Here is a 12,101-nt window from a genome sequence, read left to right on the forward strand (position 1 = left end):
CAAGTGCTTGGTTACCCGATATTTACCTTAGTTACCAAGCGCAGCATCGCTTCCACGCGTCGCTGGGGGCTGGGGACTTGTCACTAGTCACTGGTGAGATCTGCCTCATTGACAGCTCACCAGCGGCCATGTAGCGACGCACCAGCGATCCTGACCAGGTCAGATTGCTGGTGGGATCGCTGGAGCGTCAATAAAGTGTGACGGTACTCTAACTTTGGCAGAGCGATCCTTATTGGCTCAGGGGTGTTTTTATACTTTCCCCACTGAACTGACGCCCCCATTTGACAAAAGCTTGCGCCAAAATGTGCGTCAGGACTGCCGCCATTCCAGCAGGAGGTAACACATGGGTACGAACGTACTTTAACTTTTTCATCTATGAACTTTAACCTTCATGCAGATCCATGTATTACCACCTCTTATACTTACCTTTCTCTACTGCATAGGCTTAGTACCTTACATTATCCTACTTACTTTTGAGCAAAGTACTTTTTTGTGCCCTGTTACTCAGCTATTTCTAAACACCATGTTATCTGTTTTACTTGTACCACCCTATCCCCCTGCTGGATTGTGATACCCTCTAGTGTCTTCCTCACTTTTACACACTTGTCTTTTTAATACTTGCTATTTTGACAAAAAAAAAGTATATTTAACCCTTAGGCCGGGTTCACATATGCGGCATTTCGCCAGTTTGATGGATGCGGCGCATGCCAGTACAGTGTATACAGTACACTGGCAGCGCAACAAGCGCCGGTCACATACTGTCATGTGACCGGAGCATGTGACCTGGAAGTTGCGGCGCTGCCACTGTACTGTATCATACTGTACTGGCGTGCGCCACATCCGTCAAACCGGCGAAAAGCCGGATATGTGAAACCGGCCTTATTCTGGCAGTATACGTTCTTGTAGTTTTATTCATTATAGTGCCCAGTACATTGTAGTGCTCATACATTGTGCCCAGCTTGAGCTTCTGCAGACCTGCTTTCACGGTCACCTCTGGGTGTGGTTAGTGACAGGCTCAGGAACTCTTGTATCATCTAAGCCAGGGGTGGGGAACCTTTTTTTGGCCGGGGGCCATTTGGAAATTTCTACCAACCTTCGGGGGCAAGAATACAAAATCCAACGGATCCAGGTATGGGTAAATTCATTAAAACTCACTGTTTATTGCTCCATGAAAACATTTTTTTCAAGGTCATAGATGTTCCACAGAGTTACAGATCGAGTCATCCGACGCGTTTCGACATAACTTGAAGTTATACTGTCTTATTCATGGATGTACCTCCCACATCACAGGAGACGCTGGGGGCATGCACATCACAGGAGGGGCTGGGGCACAGACACAAGAGGGGCTGGGGCACAGACACCACAAGGGGGACTGGGGCACAGACACCACAAGGGGGGCTGGGGCACAGACACCACAAGGGGGGCTGGGGCACAGACACCACAAGGGGGGCTGTGGCACAGACACTACAAGAGGGGCTGGGGGCATACACATTACAAGAGGGGCTGGGGGCATACACATTACAAGAGGGGCTGGGGGTATACACATTACAAGAGGAGCTGAGGCACATACACATTACAAGAGGGACTGGGGCACAGACATCACTGGGGGGCGCACAGACATCACTGGGGGGAGGGCAGACATCACTGGGGGGAGGGCAGACATCACTGGGGAGAGGGCAGACATCACTGTGAAGAGTTAGTAGTAGAGTAAACCTGGCTCAACTATATAGTTGGGTGCTCTGGAGAAAATAAGTACAGCAAATCACAAAAAAGCTTCGGCACACCACGAAGAATAGAGAAAAAGCTTTGGATGGTGCTAAACATTGTTTTATTGAAACATAAATAGTCTGTCCCCAACGTTTCAGTCCTGATAGGACCTTTTTCAAGAACTATCTCAGACTAAATATTAGAACCAATTGTCATGGCGCACCAAGTGGAACTGTATAATGTTGTCTTAGACAGGAAAGGACTATACATATAGTCTGTAAGCATATGACACACTGGGATGTCAAGACAAATGGTCTAATCATACCAGAAGGAACTGTGTAATGACGTCTTTAGACAGGAAAGACTATACATATAGTCTGCATATATATAACAGAATGTCCAAGGTGAGGTCAATGCTGTGTGGCCATATAGTATAACATGCCCATCAGGGTAATATGGTCTGTAGAGATGAGGTAAATTACAAAATTGTACCAGTGCTGTTTGGTGTCACAGTATAGAACATTCACCATGGGAACACATGTCTGATGTAGTAAAAAAAAAATGGAATCCTCTGAGCGGTAATTTGTTGCCCATGTCGCACAAACGATTAACCCCCGTCACACGTACTTACCTTCCAAACGACCTTGCTGTGGGCGGCGAACATCCACTTCCTGAAGTGGGAGGGACGTTCGGCGTCACAGCGACGTCACACAGCGGCCGCCCAATAGAAGTGGAGGGGCGGAGATGAGCGGGACGTAAACATCCCGCCCACCTCCTTCCTTCCGCATTGCCGGCGAGACGCAGGTAAGCTGTGTTCATCGTTCCCAGGGTGTCACACGGAGCGATGTGTGCTGCCCCAGGAACATTGAACAACCGGACGTTCAATTTTTAGAAATTGAACGACATGTATGTGATCAACGTTTTAACGCACAATCATGGTCGCACGTTGGTGTCACACACTACAATATCACTAACGATGCCGGATATGCGTCACTTACGGCGTGACTCTGCCGACACATCGTTAGATATATTGTAGCATGTAAAGCCCGCTTTAAGGCACACTGTGGGGCTTAGAAGGGAGAGGGGCATTTGGATTTGGGAGCACAGATTTAGTTGGATTTCTCTTTGGGTGAGCCACAATGTGCTTCCAGAGCCTTTATGCTATCAGTAACGTGGAAACACTTATACTCCAATTAACAGAAGACGAACCTGAGTGGGGACTTGTTTTTTGTGGGTTGAGCATAAGCATTTATTGGTGGTGTTTTGGGGTACAGAACATTCTGGATCAATTCACATTTATTGCCTGCTCTGCACTGAGCATTTCCATCTACAGTAAATCTAAAAAATGTGTGATTCAGATGAAATCCCCAGTGGGTCCATACACTCATGAGGCAGCAGAGATACTGTGGACTGCGTGTGGCTTTTGTTCCATAGTATCCGACTTTCAAGATGCGCACAAAAGAGGTCTGCCTCATTATAGTAACTGCTCCATTGGAGGTTCTGTCTGAATTGCCTATTTCAGAGATTTAACCGTAATCCCTGGTGTAAGCGCTCAGCGTAGAGTGCAGGATATATATATATATATATATATATATATATATATATATAATATATATATTATGTGGAAACAATGGAATGGATCCAGCAAGAAATTCGGAAGTCCAGGTGGCAGTAAAAGAGATTATTTCTCTTTATTGAGCACAATTAAAATAATACAGAGCTCATGACATATGGTGAATGCAAGACACACACAAAAACGGACTATGCGTTTCGGTGGTACTAGCTACCTTACTCAGGGTCCAAGCCAAAACTGTTTGAGTTGAAGACATCGCTTGAAACGAGCGTCGGGGTTTAGCGGTATACAGCATCTCTAACCAATTTACAGGTATAATGCCCCCATACTATTTTCATATATTAGATCTATTTATATGTATTTGGCATGTTTTAAGCCTGGGGAATACCTTCTTACTTACATAAACATCTGGTTATATATAACTATTCATTATTGGAATATAGTCACTGCACTAAGCACTTTGTTACAGTATATATAACTATTTATTATTAGAATATGGTCATTGCACTAGGCACCTTATAACCTGAGAATCTGCAGCTAACATTTGGGAACTTGATCCAGTCCAGTATTTATTCCTTATATTTATTATGTACATGATGTTTTTAATGGTTAAAAGATAAATAAAATTTATGTTTTATATCATGAATTTGTCACTATTCCCTTTTATTTGAATCTTTGTGGGTTCTTATTAGGTTTTTTTTGATCTATATATGAATGTATTATACTGTAGTGGCATTATACAGAATATCTTGATTACTGATTTATGGTTGTTGGGTTTTGCAGCATGGCATCGACCAAGCAATTGGTCAAGATTTACCTCTGCGACAGACCTATCACATATTATGCATGTTATTGATGTTTTATATTGCTTTAAATGGGGCGGCATTATTGGGGCTGCCTGATTTGTATTTAATATATAAAGCTGAATGTATGTATGTCACCGTCACATGTACAATCGCGAAATTTTGCACAGACACCCCATTTGGCTTGGGGAACGTCAAAGAATATGTTTTGAGAGGATCTTGTAACCCTGCCCTTTACAGTTATTCGCCAAAAAACCTGCCTCCATTAAAATCAATCATCAATGGAGCTGGGAGCCACAATGCAGCCAGAACTTCAGAAGAATGCGCAGCCACGCCCTTAAATGGAATGTTGGCGTGTCACAATGCAGCCAGGGAAAGACAGAGACTGGGAGAGAGACAGAAAGACAGTTACTATCCCAGGCAATGCTGGGTGCTACAGCTAGTTATTTAATAAAAGGATGCTGTAGCCACTTACGCAACTCGCAAGTAGTGTGTGTCCTTATTTAAAGGAGTGGTTGGGTGCAAGGCAGGTAGCAATTAAATGAACAGATATTCCCTCCTAGATTGTAAAGAAAGGCAAGGGAGCACTATAGGGTGGACATGGCCCATGACAATATGGAGGGTGGGAGGGGGTTAACATCAGGTGCATACAAAGGTTATAGTGTACATACATGCAGGGGAGTCTGAGGGTTGGAGCAGGTAATAGGGGCTGGGTTAAAGGGAGGGTTATATAGGGTAAGGATGGGGCTGGTAACCTCTTTGATCTCCGTTACCCTGTTGCCATTATATTTTGGGCATCGTTCATGATGTCACTAGTGAATAGTGTGTGTGTGTGTGTGTGTTTCATCCAAGCATTCCCACCTGCTTGTATCAATCAAAGCTGGACTTCCAAATCCTACAGTTTTACTCTTTGGACCCGCTACTTCATATGGTCCAAAATAACAGGATCAGAAGATTAAACCCCACAGTAGCAGATGTTTAGTATGCCTCAGTTGAGCTATAAATGAAATCCTAGTATGAGGGCTGTACTAGTCTGCAGATCTCGCCTGTACACTATCCAGCTGTGCAACATGGAACATTTCCAATTAAAAAATCTTGGTTACACCCAGAATCTCAATATCCATGAGTCACCCTGCCATAATCCGCACACATCCTCCAGTCATAAACTGCGCAGTGATCCTTATCTACCTACAGCACATTGCACGTCACATTACCTCGCTCTGCAGGACTTATAATACATATCCATACATCAGGAATGTTAATGAGAAAGAAATGTATGAATGCAATCTATTGCTCCCTGGCATCAGTCATTTAATCCGGTAAAGATTCTGTTTGTAGAACAGTGTATTGCTCTGTTTTTGGGTTTTGTTTTGTTTTTGGAGGCTTGAGAGAGAATACAACTATCGGTATAGAAAGATCTACTTGTCTCAGACTTCCAGTTATTAACTGGACATAACAAAAGTGTTAGTAAAATCCATCCATGCTGGGACTTGTAGTGCTTCCACAATTGCCACCTCCACAGGTTTGAAAAAGCAGTTGTCTGTACAGGGACATGCATAGAAATCATGGGGGGGCCCCATACCAAACGTCCAAATTGGGTCCCCCCCATAAAAAAAAAATATATTCGGCGAGATTACAGGAGAGCATATACAACAACTTTGCAGCCCTTACAAAGTAATTTTCCTCCTGTTGAAGTCCGTTAGTGTTATCATGCATTAAGATTACCCATTCATGGCCCTCACAAAGTATACCAACAAAATTGCCCCCCAAACACATTATGATACCCCCAATAGTGAATTCCTACACAGTACCCTCTAGACAGTGTGATGAACCCACATTACCACCCCACAAAGTATGATACCCCCACATGGACCCAAAGGCCCCTTTCAGACGTCCGTGTTTAAAAATGTCCAACCTGCATGCTGGTCATACGTGTGACGTGCGTGTTTGCATACGTGTGACTGGTATTGGTAAAAAATACATGATACTGAAATGTATGGGGGGTTTTTTATGTGTAAAAGATGGGCAAAGCCTGAAAAATGATAGATGGATAGAGATATGATAGAGGGATGGATAGAACAGAAACAATCTAATATATAAAGCTGAATGTGTGTGTGTGTGTGTGTGTGTGTGTGTGTGTGTGTGTGTGTGTGTGTGTCCGTGATTGGCATCTGCAGCATCACAGCTACAGCCACAAAATTTTGCACACTCACACTTCTGGACCCCGGGAGCGTCATAGGCTATGTTTTGAGGGGAAATTTTAACCCCGCGCTTTACAGTTATTCACCAAAAAACCTGCCTCTATTAAAGCGAATGGAGCTGGGAGCCAGAACTTCAGAACAATGCGCTGCCACGCCCTTAAATGGAATGTTGGCGTGTCACAATGTAGCCAGGGAAAGAGACAGACAGGGAAAGAGGCAGACACAGACAGGGTAAGAAACAGACATAGACAGGGTAAGAGACAGGCACAAAGAGACAGACAAAGAGACAGACTGACAGGGAACGAAACAGACATGGAAAGAGAGGGAAAGAGAGAGACAGGTTAAGAGACAGACACAGACAGGTAAAGAGACAGACACAGACAAAGAGATAGAGACAGACAGGGAAAGAGACAGACAGGGTAAGAGACAGACAAAGACAGGTAAAGAGACAAAGAGACAGACATAGGGAAAGAGACAGACAGGGAAAGAGACAGACAGGGAAATAGAGAGAAAGAGACAGACAGGGAAAGAGAGGGAAAGAGACAGACAGGGAAAGTGACAGAGATAGATAGACAGACAGGGAAAGAGATAGATAGACAGACAGGGAAAGAGATTGAGACAGACGGAGAAAGAGACAGAGACAGTCAGAGACAGACAGGGAAAGAGACAGACAGACAAAGAGATAGAGAGAGACAGAGAGATATATACAGAGAGGGAGACAGACAGAGAATGGGAGAGAAACAGAGAGACAGTTACTATCCCGGGCGTTAATACATTCTATTTATACATTCTATCCCGGGAATGTTAATACATTCTATTTTGTTCACAACAGTTATTAACCCGGGCGAAGCCGGGTAGTACAGCTAGTAGATAGATATAAAAGAAAATAAGAAGATAGAATAGCTCAATAGATATATAGCTAAAAGAGATAGCTAGCTTGGCCAGCTGTTTTGCAGCATTTTTATTTCTTAAATAAATAAAAAATGACGTGGGGTCCCCCCCCTTAATTTTCATATCCAGCACAGGAACAGCAGCAGCTGCAGGCTGCAATTCTCAGCTCTCTGCTGTACCTTGCTAGTTATTGGTAATAGAAGGGATCCCACACTTGTTTGTTTTTTTTTGTTGTTTTTTTTTAAATACCAGCTGGCATCAAGCCCTGGTATTAGTAATGGGTGGTGTCTAGCAGATACCACCGTTACTAATCCAGTAGTTGAAAGTAGAATAAAGTTTATTTGAACAAAAAAAACCAACTCCAGCCCTCGTTCACCAATTATATAATTATATTTTTTTAACAAAAATAAAAAATAAAGGTCCGCCATAATCCATGGTGAGGTCACACAACGTTCTTCAAAAGTGAACCTGAAAAGACATAAAAAGAGAGAACTAGTCAATAAAGACAAGGGACACTCTTTTTCCAATTTATTTCCCTGTCAAAGCCCTAATCCTGGTTTGCTGTAATCCAATTGGGGGAGGGGGTCCTACGTCAAATCCCAAACTGCTGGCACATTCAATGGAAAACCGAACGTTCTTCATTGATTGTGAGAGCAATCTGGACCTCATAGTGTCAGCCCAGGACATCGCAGGGGCACCCTCAGCAGTGTGTGTGCGGGTGCTGCAGTTCGGAGTTCCCAATGAACTCTGACCTCCTGATGACACCCGCGCTACAGCCTATAGAATAACATGGGTACGCGTGGTATCTGTGTACAAAAACAGATGTCATACGTACCTGAAACACGGATGTCTGAAACCGGCCTAAGGCCCCCTTCACAAATCTGTGTCTCCGGTGCATGTGACGTCCATTTTCACATGTACCGGACACCCAGGCACACGTAGACCCATTAAAATCAATGGGTCGCATATATGTGTGTTTTCTCATGGACCAAGTGCTTCACACGTAGACATGTCCGTTTCTTCTCCGGCAGCACGGGTGTCACACAGACCGCACGTATGTACTCCGTGTGACAACAATGTGATACATACCGGAGAAAACTACATTTCTGTGAAATAAAATTAAGTTCTACACTCACCTTCTCCAGCACTGCTGTCTCTGCCGCTGCTGTCACTTGCTTCCGACCCCCGCTCATTATGCTTATCGCATATTCACTGCACCTGAATTCTGACCTCCTGATGACACCCGCGCTACAGCCTATAGAATAACATGGGTACGCGTGGTATCTGTGTACAAAAACAGATGTCATATGTACCTGAAACACGGATGTCTGAAACCGGCCTAAGGCCCCCTTCACAAATCTGTGTCTCCGGTGCATGTGACGTCCATTTTCACATGTACCGGACACCCAGGCACACGTAGACCCATTAAAATCAATGGGTCGCATATATGTGTGTTTTCTCATGGACCAAGTGCTTCACACGTAGACATGTCCGTTTCTTCTCCGGCAGCACGGGTGTCACACAGACCGCACGTATGTACTCCGTGTGACAACAATGTGATACATACCGGAGAAAACTACATTTCTGTGAAATAAAATTAAGTTCTACACTCACCTTCTCCAGCACTGCTGTCTCTGCCGCTGCTGTCACTTGCTTCCGACCCCCGCTCATTATGCTTATCGCATATTCACTGCACCTCGGGCCGGAAGCAGCAGAAGCAGCACTGGACACAGCAGCACCATGGATAGGCAAGTATAAAAATTCATGCTGTCTGTGTGCTATGCAGATGTCACATGGATAGCACACTGACAGCACACGCTGAACGCACACACACACACACACACCTTTTACACGTCTGTGCAAAATGTGCGTGCTTTTGACGGACATGTTAAAGAGGCCTAACAGAATAATGGCCCAAAAACAGCCCTCCATTCAGTATCATGGCCCTTGCACAATTTTCCACACAATATAATGGTCCTCCATATTATATAATGCCCCCACTAGCCACCTAACAGTATATGGCCCCTATACAGCCCTCCAAACAATATAATGGCTCTTACACAATTCTCCATACAGTATGATAGTCCTCCATGTTGTATAATATTCCGCACATTCATAATATAATGGCCCCCACTAGCCCTCCAAACAGTATAATTGCCCCATCATAACCCTGTAAACTGTATAACGACCCCATATAGCTCTGCAAACAGTATAATGGGCCACCACATAGCCCTAAAAACTGTCTAATAACCCCCACATAGTCCTGTAAATAGTATAATCGGCTGCACATAACCCTGCAAATTGTATGATAAACCCTACGTGACCCGTAAATAGTATAATGGGCCCTATGTATCCCACCAAACAGTAGAATGGGCCCCACATATCCCCCCAAATAGTATAATGGGCCCCATATAACCTTCCAAATATTATAATGGGACCACATAGCCCTCCAAACAGTATATTGGATCCCACATAGCCCGCTGCTCCAGTTTCCTCAGCGTGCGGTCTGCAGCTCTGCAGTGCTCGGCAGAGCGGGCATGATGTAATGACGTGATCGTGCCCGCTGCACTGAGATGTCAGCGCTCAGGTGCACAGGGAGAATGATGGAGGAGAGAGCTGACAGCCAAGATGAAGCTATAGTTGAAAGTGTGATACCATGTGTGGCGCTGGTAGTACCCCCTTGCTGCCTCCCCTCCCTGACTCACTAGTCCCATAGCGGCCCCATAGTCTGGTACACCACCGCCTCTGTGGAATACTTTCCCCATGACCACAACCGTTAATGACTGCTCTGCTCTCTGTCTTACAACTTCTACTTCTGAGTCATTTATGTCATGGGTGTGAACAAACAGTAAGGGAAACACCAGAAAAAAAAAAAAGGTGGAAAAGAAACTGTGACCATTTTGGTTGTCGTCACCCATCTTTCCCAGAAGCAGATAAGTGACAATAGATGAGGATGACTCAGGTATTAATTTTTTACTATTGGCACAGACGGCATTTTCTTTCTACATGTTTTAGTTATTATTTTTTATTTTTTTTATTTTCAGGAGCCTTTGTCATTTTTCCAGGGTACTGTCTCTTTAAGAGAGAGATGACAGAGAGATACCCAATGGGCGCTGCTTGTACAAGGTACAGTGTGCTGACAGCACATGCCTGAACCAGCAGAACTGGCTTGCCCACAGAGAGGAGTGGCATAGAGAGTCATTGATCTCCTGTGCTGCTCTCATTTCCTCCTGTGCCGGTTCTTCTCCCCCCTCTGCTCAGTATCATGGTATGCAGTATTTATTCAGAGGGCAGAGAGTATTGTAGGTCGAGGCCGCCCTGCGCTTTGGGATACACTATACTGTGCAGCTGCACTGGAAAATGAGCCTGACCCTCATTGTTACCTGAGAGGGTGGGAATATTTCGTCAACCAGGGAGAGGCGGCTGCCACATCAGCTGCCAGCATCTCGAGTAATTCTAGCACGGAAAAAAAAGAAATTAGAGGAAACGAAAAGAAAAGTAGAAACTTCCAGTCCCGGCGTTACGTTCCATCACTACTGCCGTGGAGTCCAGATGTTCAGCAGCAAAGTTTCCCTGTAGCAATGGGTGAAATTACAGACAGATCCTGAGGACCGATTTAGGACACTCTATATTTCACACCGGGATCATTGATCGGTGAGTTTCACAATGTTGCATTCCATGGCGAGCAATCGGTGCATCCGGCTGATTGACCGGAACCGTCCGGCCTGGTATTTTGGCTTTTTAATGGTGAGTTACATCCTCTATCTGATATTCGGGGCAGTAGTCTTCTCCTCGGTGGAGCTGCCCTATGAAGACCTTCTCCGAAGAGACTTGCAGGAGCTCAAGCGACAATTCATAAGTGACAATGAGTGTATGTCCGCGGAGCAGTTGGAGCGCTTTTTGGAACGGGTCCTGGAGGCCAGCAACTATGGGGTGTCCATACTGAATAACGCGTCTGGAAATTGGAATTGGGATTTCATGTCGTCACTGTTCTTTGCCAGTACGGTGTTATCCACGACAGGTAGGTGGCCAAAGAACACCACTATGAAGAGTGAATGGTTATTACTGAAAACCTAGACTCAAACTATTTGGCTATGTTAAGTATTTGGTGCAGAAATTTTCTGCATCTTGTGGTGGAAATACGCACCAAAGACGTGATGAGTTTTTTGGTGCGTTTTTCCATGCGTTTTTCATAATGAAGTCAATGAGTGAAAGGGCTTTAAAATGCAATATAAAAACACACCAAGAATTGACAAGCTGCAGATTAATTTCTGCACCAAGTCTGCAAGGAAAAAATAAGCAACGTGCGTACAGCACTTCAGAATTCTCATTGACTTTACTGGCATAAATATAGGCATGCAGATTTGTGAGAAATCTGCATCAAAAACATAGTGTGTGCACATGGCCTTAAATACAAACCTCTAAATAACTCTAATGTATGCCCAAACTTCTAATGATGTAACCCTAGCACCCGCAACAACAGTACTTCAATCACTAAACTTGACCACTGTCCACTGTATTCTCAAGCTTAAACCTTTTAAACAAATATTTCTTTAAAAAAAACTGCAACATTAAGTAAACAGGCCTATCGGTCCTGTCTGCAGGCAGCAAGACGAGAAGATTGATATATAGCTTTGTGGGAAAAGATTTAGGATCACTTGAATTAATTGATCTCTCTATGCTTATGAGTCCAGTGGGTGGTCCTGCACAGTGACTGACAGCCATCACTGCATGCACAGTCATACAGGGAAGTCTGTCAATCATTAGTAATGGGAAAGCTGGTTTTCCATTGAATGAGGTTGATTCTCTGTCTGGTCACATGTCCCCCCATCAGAAGTTATTTTATTTGATATATAAGAAGATAGGGTGCTATGTAATAAAAAGAGTACACTATAAATAACAAGACAGAACAATATTTAATAAGAG

General features: G+C 44.2%; 1 protein-coding gene across 1 annotated transcript in view; it reads left to right on the forward strand.

Annotated features, from left to right (window-relative positions):
• The first annotated feature begins 10,376 nt into the window (after window positions 1–10,376).
• The window catches only part of KCNK1 (potassium two pore domain channel subfamily K member 1), a 48,544-nt gene continuing 46,819 nt past the window's right edge, over window positions 10,377–12,101 (forward strand). Inside the window, exon 1 of the mRNA XM_075350564.1 lies at window positions 10,377–11,196. Coding sequence (XP_075206679.1) covers window positions 10,842–11,196 — 355 coding nt within the window. The 5' untranslated portion in view covers window positions 10,377–10,841. The remainder of the gene's footprint in view (window positions 11,197–12,101) is intronic.

This window comes from Anomaloglossus baeobatrachus, chromosome 5 (genome assembly GCF_048569485.1).
Source record: "Anomaloglossus baeobatrachus isolate aAnoBae1 chromosome 5, aAnoBae1.hap1, whole genome shotgun sequence".
NCBI lineage: Eukaryota > Metazoa > Chordata > Amphibia > Anura > Aromobatidae > Anomaloglossus > Anomaloglossus baeobatrachus.